At 38.8% G+C, this 15,442-nt stretch overlaps 1 protein-coding gene across 2 annotated transcripts in view; it reads right to left on the bottom strand.

Annotated features, from left to right (window-relative positions):
* dyrk1b (dual-specificity tyrosine-(Y)-phosphorylation regulated kinase 1B) overlaps window positions 1–15,442 on the bottom strand; it is a 38,631-nt gene that overhangs the window by 15,096 nt on the left and 8,093 nt on the right. The window contains exon 1 of one of the 2 annotated variants that reach the window (XM_063878922.1): window positions 6,037–8,073. The exons of the other annotated variant lie outside the window; for it this stretch is intronic. Within the exon in view, the coding sequence (XP_063734992.1) occupies window positions 6,037–6,145 (109 nt within the window). The 5' untranslated portion in view covers window positions 6,146–8,073. Of the gene's footprint in view, window positions 1–6,036; window positions 8,074–15,442 lie in introns of those variants that run through there. 2 annotated transcript variants of the gene reach the window in all.

Raw genomic sequence — 15,442 nt, forward strand, 5'->3', positions numbered from 1 at the left:
TGTTTTTAATGGTCGATCATTTTGTTTAATTGTCTGAATTTGGTCCCTTTTCTGGTTAGTGTCAGTAAGGAAGGCTTGTGGATCAGTTTCATGCACAAGCCACAAAAGTCTGATATAAAAAAGGGTGCACGATTACATGCTTTGGATCCTGGTCATGAATGTGTAGCGTGACTACTAGAGCCTTTACATCTGTGTGAACACAGCTCTATTGATTAAAAATAGAGTATATCTGTTATGTCAGATGTGTAGGAATGGACTTCTCCCGAAGGTTTTGTTAATATTTTGATCAAATTTAACAAAATACTGGGCAAAAGGCTAGTAATTACATACAGCCAGTTTCTCACTCCCAGCCATGGGCCAGCCAGCTGACAGCTGAATGTCTCATAAATCCCAGACTACCCATTTCCGGACAGGTCGGATCTAGATTCCACTGGCAACACGCCTTTTTATTTATTTGAAGGGTCTCACCATAAGAGGGGGCTGCCTCTACAAAACACATAAAACAGCTAAGTTTAGGCAATTTTTCCCATAGTCTGTTTTCTAGACAAACATTAGTTGCTGAATCTTCAATTATGTTTGTGGCCCCCCAGTTTTATTTGTAGCCCAATCATTTTTTATAAATTATTTCTCATCCCTTACTTTAAGAGCTTCACAATCAGAGGGAGAGCTGTGTTTATATGGCAGAGGGCCCATTAACACACATTGTAATGTTAATGAAGTTTTTGGGCCATGAGCAGAGAAAAGGGACATACTGGGTCTAAAATTCAAACCTGGACAGAGTGGCCTAATATTTTTTGGCAGTAGTTTTAATAATAAAACCGTTTTTTAGTTAGAGTCTCATGCTCACACTAGCCTCCTTACCGCGCACTGAATGAAACAAGTCAGTTTACTTCTAACTTTTTTAGCAAAACGTGTAGAGTCATACATTTAGAGTGCTAAAATAGTTATACATGCTTGCACATTCACACACAATATGAAATAAAAAATACAATCTGAAAATGACTCAGCCAATCAGATTAAGACAAAGCCAGGATCGGTCTAAGTATGAAGGGGGCACTGCTACCCCTCTCACTTTTGACAGTATTGGATTGGCCTGGTCTGAAAGCGCTGTGCTCTGTGCTGTCTGCAACTTTGAATGCCGGATTAGTTTAAGTAACAGTAGAGAAGGGAGTTTAACTACTGACATCAGAAAATAGAATACGGTCATGAATATCCAAGTTTTCGCCACATTCAGGATATGATGTTTAAGGGAGCACAGAGAAACTGGTTATTCATTTCCCATAGGCCTTTAACTGTACTTATGCCGTCAGGTTTTTAGATGAAGCCACTTAAGTAGCTTTTAACAAACTCGCTGTTATGGAAAATAACAAGTAAAACCATTTACTAAAGGCGTGTTGTTCAACTATTTTATACATCGAAACAACAAACTGCTCTGTGCGGAAACTTGCAACTTCAAATCAGTTGTCCTTATCAATATTGATATGAGTTAAAATGCGCCAGCTTCCATCACGGCTCCGACTGATGTTCTTCTTTACAACAAAAGAACTGATGTAATGCTGCACATAAACGATCATAGGGCCTTTACACTTTCTAAGCCAGTGTAAAGATGCTTAAATAAGTGTTCCATGGTCACACCATTGGCTCTGATAAAACGCCTGGGCTCTGTTGACACGATGGAGACCAATACTGAACATGTAGGACTCATAAAACAAATAACTGCCATCCTAGACACCAAAAACAGGGATAATTGAGTATGGGTGACTAATTGGATTCTTATCTGGAATTGTATAGAAATTAAGATATATCCAGCAACAAGTACCCATATGGGGTGATATGGAAAGAATAAAAGACAAAAATGTAGGATGACCAGTATGAATCACACTGAAAGTTAAACAAACAGTTGAAAAAATCCAACCCCAGCACTGGACATGAGTGCTGTTTGTACAGCTTTGAGTGAATAAAATAAGTGTGATTCTGATCCGTGACCAAGTTAGTTACATACATTTAAAAAAAACTGTGAACTTTTTACATTTATTTCAATGTAGCAATGACAGCTAGATTGAACAAAGCTGACAAACTACCAGTTGCTTTACATATAAACAGTAGTTTACCACAGTACACGGGATGGGGCAGCCGCTGTGATAGACCTTCATGAGTAACAGATGGGCCTGGTTCCCATGTGCTTCCTTGTGAACTCACCGACTCACTCCTCACTCCTTTGAGGGCCCAGGGCCGTCTCGCTGTGGAATCAGAGTTTGAGGACTCCTTCACAGACGTTTTAATTCTTTTGAAGAAAACATCAATAAGTTCAGTGAGATGTTTTCCTTTTAAACTTAATCGTACATGTAGTGTACTAGAACTATGTGTTAAACATTTGTCTTACAATAGCCAGATTTTACATCAAATTAGATTTTGTCTGACGGAACTTATATCAGCAAAAACATCACTCCATCTAACTTAATACAGGGTAAGTTTGTTATGTCCAGGGAACAGGATTTTACTTAGTGCAGTAACAGTCAACAGCGTTGGGAGCCCTCACACATGGTGAGACCTCAAGTGACATTGATAATGTCTATGAGGGTTCAGGATTTAGCAGGAACAGTTGAAACTGGACCATGGACTTCATGAAAACAATAACATTTAATATACTTTACGACTTCTAGATTTGTCTGTAACATGTTAATTGAGTTAATGCATTTTGCATATAATTATTGATTTGCCACCCACATTTTTTTCCCAAGCTGTCTAGCCGAAATATTACACTATTTGAAACAGAATTTACAAGGTCACAAGGCAACTGTGCAGCCCAGAACAAAGCACTACAAGTTGTTGAGATCACTTACTTATGGTATGTTCACACTGGACGCGATGCGATTTTTAGCACATCGCGATTACATGAAAAGTCAATGCAAAGACACGGATAGATGCAAAAATGACACGGTTGTCGTGGCGCGGCTTCGAGGGAGTTCCATTTTTTCAACACGAGTGTCAAATTCGCATGACGCTGTTAGCCAATCCGCGGTGAAGATATCAGCCTGACGTTGAAAAGAAAACCAAACAGTAGCTGTTGGCTCTGGACGACAGCAGAAAGAGCTCACAGCTCCTCATATCTGTTAAGAAACTGAGAAAAGTTATAAATGTACAAACCACAGACTGTCTATGGCAAGGTGAATGCCATCGCTGCTTTATTTATGTCTGTATGACGTTGTTGTTGGTGTGGACAGATCAATTAAATGTTAGCTTAGCCTAGCCTGATCGTTCCAATCTCAATTCAGAAAACACACATTTTAAAAGTGTTTCGCCTGCAGTCTAGTTTCAAAGCATTAATTAATGATTTTTCTAATTGGTATCAGTATGTAGATATTTAGGCATCATTTTTGATACATGTAATACAATTAATTCCCGGCAAGAAATCCTTTGTTGTAGTTGGTATCTACCGTAGTCACTACATGGAGATAAGCCCTTCCTCTCCTCGCCACCGCGTCTAGTTTGAATGACGCAAGTAAACACAACTGCAAGCCCAGCGAAACTCGAGCGAGTAAAGAGATGCAAATCTTAACTTTGTGTCCAGTGTGAGAGCACAGTAAGACTATTAATAAAATCAGACATGCACAGGCCACAAAAAAACCTGTTCTGTAAGCTTCTTGGTCCACATCACATCCTACCTCAAAGACCTACATGGTAACTTGGAGAGGGTCTGTGTCTGGCCCTTGTCAACCAAACAACGGGGTCCCTCAGGGCTCTGTCCATGTTCCCCTTCTTCCTTTTCTTTTCACCATTTAACTCGGCTTTTTTACTTGCTCTCATAGCTTCTCCTACTACAGCTACACAGATGATACACAACTGATATTTCCCCCAGATGGCTGCACAAATATCTGCTTGCTAACTCACATCTCTCCGTGGATGTCTGCACACCACTTGAAGACCAACCCTAACAAGACAGAACTGCTTTTCCTTTCAGTGAAGGACCCCCCCATCTGCAACATGACTATCAACACCGGCACCTATGTTTTGTCCCCGACTCAAACCGCAAGCAATCTCGTTGGATGCTGTACGACTAACTGTTCTGAAAATACAACATCAAGGAGATACTTCGGACTCAGAAGGTGGCACATGTTCTGGTCCAGGCTCTTGTCATTTCACGCCTTGACTACTGCAACAACCTCCTGGCTTGCCTACCTGCAAGTGCCATCTGCTTCAAGACACTGGTACCTGCCTACCGTGCTGTGATGGATCAGACCCTCCCTACATCCAGGACACCCTATCAGTTGCTCCTCCTACTGCGAATGGGACTCAAGTATCCCTTTGCAAAAACAACCCTGATTGCTATCATGGTTAAAAAAAGGTGTAACCAGCTCCCTATTGATATCCGGAGAGCAGAAAGTCAACACATCCTCTCTTGCAGACTGAAAACCCAGCTGTTTCAACTGCACCTTGGCCGATAAAATAACAAAAAACAGAAGAAAGCTAATCTCTGTTTGAAGCACTTGAAATAGTTTGGCTTATTTTGAGCTAATGTACTTACAGGATTCCTGCCGTTCCGAGTTTGTATCTTTATGGTTGATTGCACTTATTGTCGCTTTGGATAAAAGTGACAGCTAAAGGAACTGCAATATCCATTAAAGATGACAATTAATTGGAAAAATTATAATTGAGTAAAATAATAAACTTGGCATTATTTCATGTTCATATTGTTATTGTGATTTTCCTTCATTACCAAAACAGACTGGAAGAAAAATCAACAACAATACTGTTGAGTCAAGTGAAGAAGGTCTGGCACAATTTATCAAGTGTGCCATGCTTATATCACAAACACACAACTAGACATCAACAAGAAAACACAGTCACAAAAACATCTGTCACTGTGTTGTAATAGACAATGTATATTTTCTGAGGTGACATAACCAATAAGAAGATACTTTTACACTGATTAAAGAGCTTTCACCCATGGTGTAACAATTAGGGTCAACAACAGGATTCCTTTCACTGACTGCATAAATATAAATATTATTGCGATATTGGCAACAATAACTGAAATCCCCAACAATGATGACAAATGTAAGTCAATATTCATGTTCTCTTACCTCAATTAAAATAAAATATCATTGTGCAAGTGAGCCTTAAAACTGCAGCAAAAGAGTCTAATTAAGGCTTTAAAAACAAACATTAAACGCTCTAAAAAAGGTTTTTAATCATACCATGTTAATAGTCCTGATTTAAAGTTAAACACAGCTGCTTAGGAAATAATAATGAACGCAAAAACTGATTTACGAGCTTGGTTTCAAGTTAGGTCAGCAATTCTTTGTAGTATTCACAGTAATTAAAACTGAAATTAATGTATTCTCTGTAAACTTGTGTTTGGTTATGTCATAGAGCAAGCTAGCTTTTTATCCTGTACTTTGAACATGGTAAACTACTGAAGAAACTCAACAGCCAATGGACACGCAGGCCAGCCCTGACAGACTGCACTTTGTAGCGCCACTTATAAAATAGCTGTCCTGGAAATTCACAAGTTGATCCATAGTGCTTTTGGGCTATGGCACACCAATTGTAAACCTTTGGCCTTGGTTGATATTGTAAAATCACAGGTAAAAGTACCAAATTATAATCCAACATGTGTGTAGTGATAACACATCTGACAACAGTGTGGATTGTTCAGCATCCTCACATCCCATCTCTCAGCTCAGTGTCCCAGACTGACTGACCACGTCAAACTGTCTGACATAGCAGAGCTTCCTGCTGCAGCTCAGTGACAGGGATAGACAAACTTCACCATTACCTCTCAACAGCAACAAAAACAAACACAGAACCTCTGAAAGATTGTCATACTGACACACACAAAGTATCAAACCCGCTGAATGACTGACAGAAACAAAATAATAAGCATCCTATTGATGACAAACTGCAGACACAAAAACGAGTATCAACTCACACTTGTGGTTGAACTGTCAATAAAGGAAGAGACTTTACACTATTACTTGGGATTGTGAATGTGTGGTTCTGTTTAGGTGAGTATGTGTTTGTGTGTGTACTGACTCTTGTTCTTGCGCAGCAGGCCGGTGGCGATCCAAGGTTCTGTTTGGACCATCCTGCAAGAGGGCACAGTCTTGTCCTCCACAGATGATGATGAGGATGTGATCACCATGGAAATGCTTGGCAATAGTTCAATCCAGCAGGGAAAAACTGTCAATCAAAACGCTTTGACAGGTGGGCGTGTGGGGGTTTAGTCTCTCATGAGACGTGTCTTCAATCCCAGAGTTCGCTTCAGCAGTTTACATCCAACTAAATCAATGAATGTTGAAATGGTGGGAAACCGACCAACCAATCAAAAGGCACCGTCTTCTCTGGCTTTTTTCTTTTTTTGTGACTGTGGTTTCTAAGGCAACCAACTGGTGTACAGGCAGCTTGTCTCTCTGAAGTAAAAATATAAAGGATGTAATCTCTTTCTTCTGTGGAGTTAACTATAGATATAGATCTCTCATTTTACATATATATTATGTTCCTCTGTGGGTTTGGGGAATGGGGAAATATAGAATATTTGGTTAGTCAGGTTAGCTTTTTGTTTTGTTGGTTTCGGCAGTTTCATGCATTCTTTCTGTGTGCTGGAGATTTGTAGCGCTCCAGGTGGCTGGTGAATTTAATTTTAAGGAGTCAAAGTAGACCTTTCTTACAGTTCTTGAACAAGTTGCCACTATGATGAATAGTTTTAGCTAAATGTCTGAGGGGAAAAGGCATAAACTCTAGTTGCTTATGACAGGTTCACTAAGCCCTAGCAGTTTGAACCAAAAGTACACAGCTAATAGTTCTTCAGACATCTTAATAGTAATCCAGTACAGGTTTGTGTGTCCAGTGAAGCCTTAACCAGGATAATACAATTCAGCTAGTATTCCCTGGTCAGTAGGTTCCCAACAGATCTCATGTTATTCAGCAGAATAAGTTAATCCACTTGTTATTCTCCCACACTACTAGTAAAACACATTAACTAGCTGAAAGTCAAGTGTGTGCTAACCAGGCTCGCCCAGCATGCTGACAGGTGGGCTGGGCGAGGTGGTGTTATAGGAAGAGAAGGAGGTGGAGGGGAGTTGGGTTTCCAGTTGACCGCTTTTACCCCATCCCTTAAGCTAAATATAGCTCCAATTACGGGCGCTTTCAGGGGGACTGGTCACTGGACAGAGTAGGGCAGTGTACAGTGATGTTACCACTCAGATTAATCCAGTGACACACAAAGCCCTCCGCTGCCAATGTCACAGAGCCTGTCCAGCCAGCTCCAGGAGCCTCCCCTTCACCCGCCTACAGCAGAAGGTGGCTGGCCTCTGCCAGGGTGAAAAGGAGCCCTTTTAAAAGGCCAGACAATAATGTGATCCCCATACACTGCACGGGATGCCTCTGTTTCAACAATCAAATGCACAGACACATGTAAACAAAGCAGTTCCAGTGCAACGTGTTGATTTCAGAGAGACGTGCAGCTCCCGAGAAAGTTCCGCTGGCAAGAGATCCAGACTCACGGGCTAACAGGAACAAAATGACGCACCAATACAAACAGGGACACTGTACTGTTTTCCGTTGGGGGGAATGCAAGGGAATAAATCCGGGAGCAAAAGTTTAGATCCAGTATCCGTGTTGAAGAAATAGAAAAAAGAAGCCGCTGTGGGCCTGCATTGTACTTTCAAACTCCCACAGTCTCCTCCGTTCACCAAAGCAGAACTCGATCCAGAAAAATGTCAGCCTCTGAGGTAATCCCACTAAACCAAAAATACTAACAGCGTCTTAATAACAACAAAGCAAACTTTAAAGTCGCGTCAAAGTAAAGAAAGCAGATCCGGTAAAGTTCCTGAGCTTGTTGTCAGACGACGTACATAGCTTCATGACGCGCCTCTTCTTCTGTCTGCTTCCGCTCTTTTTTCTCACATTAAACGTCCTCCTTTACATGTCCTTCTCACATTTTAGGGATATGTTTTCAAATTCTTCAAGGTGGAAACCTTCACAAGGGCGATTTCGAATCATGTTTCTCGCCCGTTTCCCTTTTCGTGCTTCTCCGTTAGAAGGAATCTGTGTCCCTCTCCCTCACAGCTCCCCCACCCTGCGATATGGACTGCACCATGTGCTTATGATGGGGGTCGGGGCTGCTCAGCCTGGCGCAGCTTCACTTTGTACCGGTGAAACCGCGACAAACACACACAGTGTGAAAACACGACATTAGCGATATTTCACGTGGATGTTCACATAAACCATCACTCAGATGCGTAGTGATTTCAATACACGTTATCAACAACCAAAGTGAGTTAGCGGGACAGTAACCTTCCCTCTGACCACTTAGTCTGTTCCAGCAGACCTCTGCTGTCCTGGCCATTTATAGTAACAGCGGGATATATATACTGGAACTTTATATTCACGCATACATAGACAACCTTTACTTAAACCCGTTCCACAGTTTTATAGATAAAGCGCGGCCAAAAACAAAAAGGGTTGCTACATAGTCTACTTATAACCACTTCCTAGCAGGCCCATATTACTTTTCTTTATATATTAGTCAGAAACTTGACCTCATCACTTTCCAAAAAAGGTTTTCACAATTATAGCTTTGATTGTATCTTAAATACAGTTCAGTATTTCATCAAATATATGTGGTCTGCTTCTAACAACCGCTCTTTGTAATGTTTAAGGAGAACCTGGCTAGATATAGGGGCATGGAGAAAGGCAAGAAGTGACATAGGGTTGATTAATGCCCTATCAAAGTGGACCAAGTTGCAAACAGATGACTATGATTATGAAGGTTATTGCAATATTTTGTGTGACTGAGGCAAATATGACAGAGGTGCATTTATAATAACAAGACAACTAGGTTTTATGTCATCATGTTAGACACAAAGGCTACATTTAGTTCATTCAGTGTTTCTCAATGTTAGAACTTCTGTGTGCTTGGGTAAATGCAGCTCTACCCTCACTCAGCAAGCACCCTCTATGGGCTCTGTTGCTACCCGACGCGATGGCAGCTGCACTGCAATTGGCTATATAAAGTCCCATACTTGGCTGTGATTGGATAGCGGCCGAGTTTGTGGGCGGGGCGGTCGGCTTAGTTTCACAGTGTCTCTTCAAACGGCGCGAGGCAGGAATGACGCGGAAATAGTTTGAAGATGTCAGGTAGAAATGGAGAGAGCGAGGGAGGGAGGGAGGGAGAGGGGGCAGAACATGGTCACTGAGTGACTCTACAGCTGAGATGTGCGACTCACTTCTCCAGCTAAAAGTTGTTACTGTTGCTATCCGAACATTCCGGCTAAATCAGGCACAAGACTGCCTGGGAACAGCTACACATATACACACACAGTATCATAAACCAGCTCCTTAAAGGAAAATACAACTCATATACTGACCTGTGTCACTGCAGTTCTTATTAATGTGACATTTATCTTTACCCTAACACTCAGTAATATGAAATAAAAAATGTGTGCTTACTGTCATTACATAGTGTATAAATGAAAGGTCTCCCCTAATAACGATGTACTGTACAGCAGTACACATTCAAAATGTGCCAAATAAATAATGTTTATAAAGCCCTATAATGGCAAGCTGCAATCGCAACACATTTGTTTAAAAATGCTGTACAAAATAATTGTTTTTTGTTTTGTTTTGTTTTGTTAAACACAAATGTATTCCTAAGTATAGTTATAGCTATGGAAACCCTCAAAAAGTGTAGTTACTGCATTCTGGATTTGCAGGTCCAGCGCCTGCAGCTTTCCTTGAAAATGAACTCCTGCTCCAGGCTCCAGAAACCATGGTTCAAATCACTACACTCCCACACTGAAAAACAGCTGACCAGCTACAGCTAAAATAAGATAGCATGGCCTAATAACATGCTATAATTATAGGGCTTGCATTCAAAGAGATAAGACATAAGCAAACAGAACTTAACTTTATAAACATAACAGCACAGCAGCAATATGCTATGCATGGTAATCACATGCAGATGTATCACTACAGGTGGTCTACTTTAAAAAATACATCATGTACACAATATCATTTTGAGTTCACAAAATGTTCAAATACAACAATGACAAATATAATTTCTTTCATCAAAGATAGCATAGGGAATGTACAAAGGAAATACAGTGAATACAAAGGAAAATCAACTGGAAATATGTGGTTTAAAGGAAAAGGAGTTTTGCAACAAAAAAAGTCCCAAGCTGTGCCAATTGAACTAAAACTGACTTTGCAGTGAGAGAAGACAAGCTGACACGGCATTAACGCCATTAAAGGACCATTCCGTAATTTGGATTTTATGTCAAATATATTTCTGCATGGGCGGAGAAGCCATTAAATAGCCTACACAACCAACAGGATGCAAGAAGGTGGCAGGGCACACAGAAATACAGAAGCTTAACTGTATTCCTTCAAATTTCCGCTGGTTTACTGTGTTCATACTGTATGTCTATTTGCACTCAGGAAAAACATGTTGTTTACCACATTTCTACTGTCATAATGCCTTGCAAACAACACACTTATCTCAGCTCCAATACAACACTAGTTCATAATAACATACAGTACACCCACAATAACACACACATAATCAACAGATACAACTATGTGTCTATTAGGTTAAAGATTTGGTTTGTTCACTAAAATGATTAAATAAATGTTACCAGCCACATGCCCTTTAACACAAATAATTAGCAAAGTAACAAATTAATTTCATCAAAAAGACAAAGAAATAGGACTGAAACTACCTTGTCCATAGGGGAGATAATAAAGCAATATGTCGAGTATTGAAGTCGAAACAGTTACATTTATTTAAAAGATAATATAGATGCCCTATTTAGATATTCCGTTGCATTGATACAACTGAGGATGAGTTACCTGTTCAACAACATAATTACAAATGATTTACTAATGATAAACTTTAAATCTGGATTTAAAAATGGATAGGATCTACAATAATAACTATATTAATACATATGATAATCAATATGCATATACAATTAATATAACATCGTGCTTAAAGCTCTTTTGTGCTGTTATAACGTAAATCCTTATTTATTTCTAATGTTTTGTCTTTGCTTTTTTAAAAGCAGTTTAACATTCATTCTGAATTAAAGTTGTTTCATATTTGTATTTCTACATATATATGTTTTTACTTGGAATAGGCCTAAACATCGTTCTGAGAGCTTTAAAACTGCTTCACTTCATTCGTAGGTAGTGATACAGCACATTGCATTAGCAGACTTTAACAGGCTGTGGAATTTATTACAGCCGTTTCCTGTTGTCTTTCTTTGTCTGTTGATAGTTCTGAATCGCATTGCTATGCCTATTTTACTGATTAGCATTTCCCATCACAGAATTACTGACAAGCTTCCACCAAATCACGTTCAGCTGTACTAACGACCAGACAGCGGAGATTACAACGGCAGTGCGAGGAGGCAAGCAGACTCTGAGACTCACGTGCCTTGCAGCAAAATTCCACCCGGCAACTATACACTGTACCATGGCAACAGCTCTGCCATTGGTCCCCGGTGCGTTTTCAAATGACCAATGGGATGGCCAGCCGCGGGTGATGCTTGTTGCTAGGTAAACATGATGCAGAGGAAAGATAGAGGAGCAGAATTACCATGCTGCTACTGCAGGGTGCTTTCAGCAAAGAGTGGAGGAGGGAGGGAGCACTTCACACTAGGAGATACCCTTCTCACTTGGCGGTGCCAGAGAGACAAAAACAAAATGAAGCAGGAATGACACAGGCAAAGAGGAATAAAATAGAAGACTTGGTTAAAGCCTGTTGGAATGCTCAAGCCAATGATTATTCTTGACCAAAAAAATTCTATTTATGTAGAAATAGATAGCCAGTAAGATAATATGCAACCAATTTTTACTTTTTCCAAAAAATGGTTATTGATATAATAAAATAAAGGTTTGAATTATGCTGTCTCAAAACTATAACTTAGTCAACAGTTAAAAAACAATAACCTAGAAAATGTAACTACATTAACAACAAAATCATATAGTTTAAATAACCAAATGCAAAGGACATGAAGTCTTTAGTCATTTATTTCAGTTAGTCAGCAGCATCAGCACTAAACACAGTGCATTGTATGGATAACCCTCCTTTGTAACTGTGTTTTCAAAGTCCCTGTTCATGAGCTGATGTTTTGATTATTGTTCAGATAAGATATTATTCAGGATTTCAGAGACAAGCTCTTATCAGACCAACACATATTTCAATATGCTGTTTCCACTGTGTAAAAACACACACACACACACACACACACACACACACACACACACACACACACACACACACACACACACACACACACACACACACACACACACACACACACACACACACAGTTGTTTAGATTCAAATGCCAATTCTTGTTGATAGCAGTAATCATGATTGTTGGATTACCAAAAGACAATGGCCTGGGGGACTGGGGCAGCTTACTAAACATCCTTATGTGTATACAGGGTGTAGTTGTATAGTCTTAGTCTCAAGGCGATGTGATCACACACACACACACACACACACTCCTGTTGAACATCCTTAGTGTTCAAAGCAGACATGTGGACAGTAGCGAAGAAAATAAATAAATCTTACATTTGACAAATGCATATCAGACTTTGATTTCAACCCTTATTCATGATGAACATCTTTTACAAATGTCTACCACTACGCATTATGAAAATACAATTATGGGTAAGTACATTTAATAAGTACCGTTTACTGTAGTTCAACCTTTTAAACTCTAACCCTAAAAGGTGTCATTTTTATTCAACAGAACAATCTCTCTCACTGTAACAATTGTGGGGGCTGCAACTAACAAATTCAAATTTTTTTCCGAAACCAACGCCCCTTAGACCACACCCTTTAGAACTCATTATTTTTCTAAAATAGTCCGACCATAACCCTGACGCATAATAGTTCTAGTAAATGGTTGCAGATCACATTTCTAGATCCTATAATAAGCGTATCAAATACTATTCAGTGTTATTTAGTACATTAAAATACTTAAAAGTATTTAAAATTCTTCAATAAAAAGCAACAACAATAAGCTGCATGATGTGTAGGGCTGCCCTCAACTAACGATTTCACTAGTTGCGACATGTAAAAGGATAAATATATTAATGATTCTTAATGTGTGTAGAAACAAGTAGCAGGGACAATGAATGAACATTTTATTTATTTATTCTCTCAAAACAGCATAACGTAACTTACACCATTACAAACACAACTTATGAACATGTAACTTAGTTGTAACACCAACAAAATTATTTAAGAAATTATACAAAAGTTTTAGTAGACTAACCTTTGGTCGACTATCAGATGACAGCCCCAGTGACGTGAATGGATTAATAATAGTAAGTCATTCATAAAATGCATAACAACATATATCATTTTGGCAGAGGCAAGTGCTACAACTTTAAGTCAAGTTTATTTTGTATTTCACATTTCATACATATTTTTTGGGGAGTTTTTTTCTTAGCTGCTGCAAGGGTTTAAGACAGAGTCTCCTCCTGCTGAACAGATTTGTAAACCTCTCGGACACAAATTGTGTGCACGAAGTGATGAAAATATCGACATATTTTTTACTTTAGTTTATGTCAAATGACTCAAGACATTTATTTATAACTATGAATTCTACAGTTTTTAAAACTTCTGCCAAGACCAAGGCTTTTAAATGTAATTTAGGATTATTTAATGATGGTATGTTTAATCAAAAACAAATTGCAGTACACTGTCACCAATAATGTCTGCATGTGTAGTACCTTTATTGTGCACAAACATATTGTAATTGAACTTTAAATGTATTAACAACATGTACTCTATCTAGAAATGAAGTGCACAACATAAAATGTAACTATGTAATAGTCAACGAAACAAAATATGTTCAACAATAAACAAAGGACATGCACATAGAACCTACAGCACACGTTAATGTTACGTTTATTATCATCTGAGCATCATGTAAAAAGTTAGCCAGCAGAAACATCGTTCTTGAGCATGGACGTTCATTCATTACCTTTGAGAACAGTATCTGTAACAAAATAATCAAAGATAAAAGACCGACTGACAAGCCATCAACTACATCCCACAGCCTTCACGCTGTCCATGGACTTTGTGTACATAACAGGTGGTTTTCCATGGAGGGGGGAATAATGTTGTCAATTATATTTCTCCGGCCATATATGACAAGTTTTAAAAGATACCAAATGCACACCAAACACAGGGTCCAAGATGAGTTCCATTAACTTATAAGTGACCATAATCAATCATCATTTTTACTATTAAACTTTCTATAAAATAAAGAATGTTAAAATATTCCAAGAAAAAGTAGGACTTGATATCATTTAGAAAATGACCATATCAGTACTACTGTAGTATGCTTGGACTTGTACTAATACCAAAAGAGTTAATAATTTGATACATGTTTTTTTAGCATTATTCAATACCCATCAAGTAAAATGAAGTATTCAGCGGCTGAAATGCCACTAACACTCCTCCCAAAGCTACTGCTGTAGTGGCCATTACCACGTATTGAATCAAAGCACACTTGTGTTGATTGGCTACCAACAAAATCAAACAAATAGCATTTTTTTTAAATGTAGGTATAGTTTGACTGCAGTAGTTTCAATACTACTTTTCACCAGGTTATTTTGGTAGTTCAACTCTGGTGCAGCGCTAGAGACAAACTTGTTTTAACCAACATTGCGTTACCCTCCGTAAAAAACAATTTCAACTGTTCCAAAGGGAAATAAAAATGAAATATTCCTACACAAATTTGCTTTATCAAAAAGACCAATTAAACCATAAAACACTGCATCACACTGGACAGAAACAAAATACAACTTAGAAAAAGTGTCTCTGCCGCTGACCGCACCAGCTGAGCGGCTGATGCTAGCTTAATGAAAAGACAGATGTTAAAAAAATGTGGACAGAAACAGGAACTCACACATACACAAAAAACATACTTTGAGAGAGAAAAAATAAAAGACATGGCTAAAAAGTATTCTTGATTTATCAATCACATGACATGAATGCATATGGTGCAGATGATCTGACTGATAGGTGGTAGGAATGTCACATAATTATTGTATTATGTGTGGCTATCATGGAACTAAACAAGTGACCATAGAATATACCCATGAAAAATACACATCAGCATCTTTAAGACATACACATTTTGGTGGGTTGGTTAGTCTATAAGAAGTCAGTTTGCAAAAGTAAAGCATGTGCACCTAAAGAGAACATTTGAGTAGGTTCCACCCAAAAAGACATACCTCTTCCAATGAGAATCAAGTCATTCTCTGATGTGTTTAAGTGTACAAAGTCAAACTTACTAAATATTATAGTCTTATTTCACTCACACTAACGCGTGTTGTGCGACACACAGTGGACAAGCAATGGTTTGCGTTATGTTTTTAAACAGATCTGGCATTGGCTGGATCACATGATCCT

This window comes from Eleginops maclovinus, chromosome 3 (assembly GCF_036324505.1).
Source record: "Eleginops maclovinus isolate JMC-PN-2008 ecotype Puerto Natales chromosome 3, JC_Emac_rtc_rv5, whole genome shotgun sequence".
NCBI classification, from domain to species: Eukaryota; Metazoa; Chordata; class Actinopteri; order Perciformes; family Eleginopidae; genus Eleginops; species Eleginops maclovinus.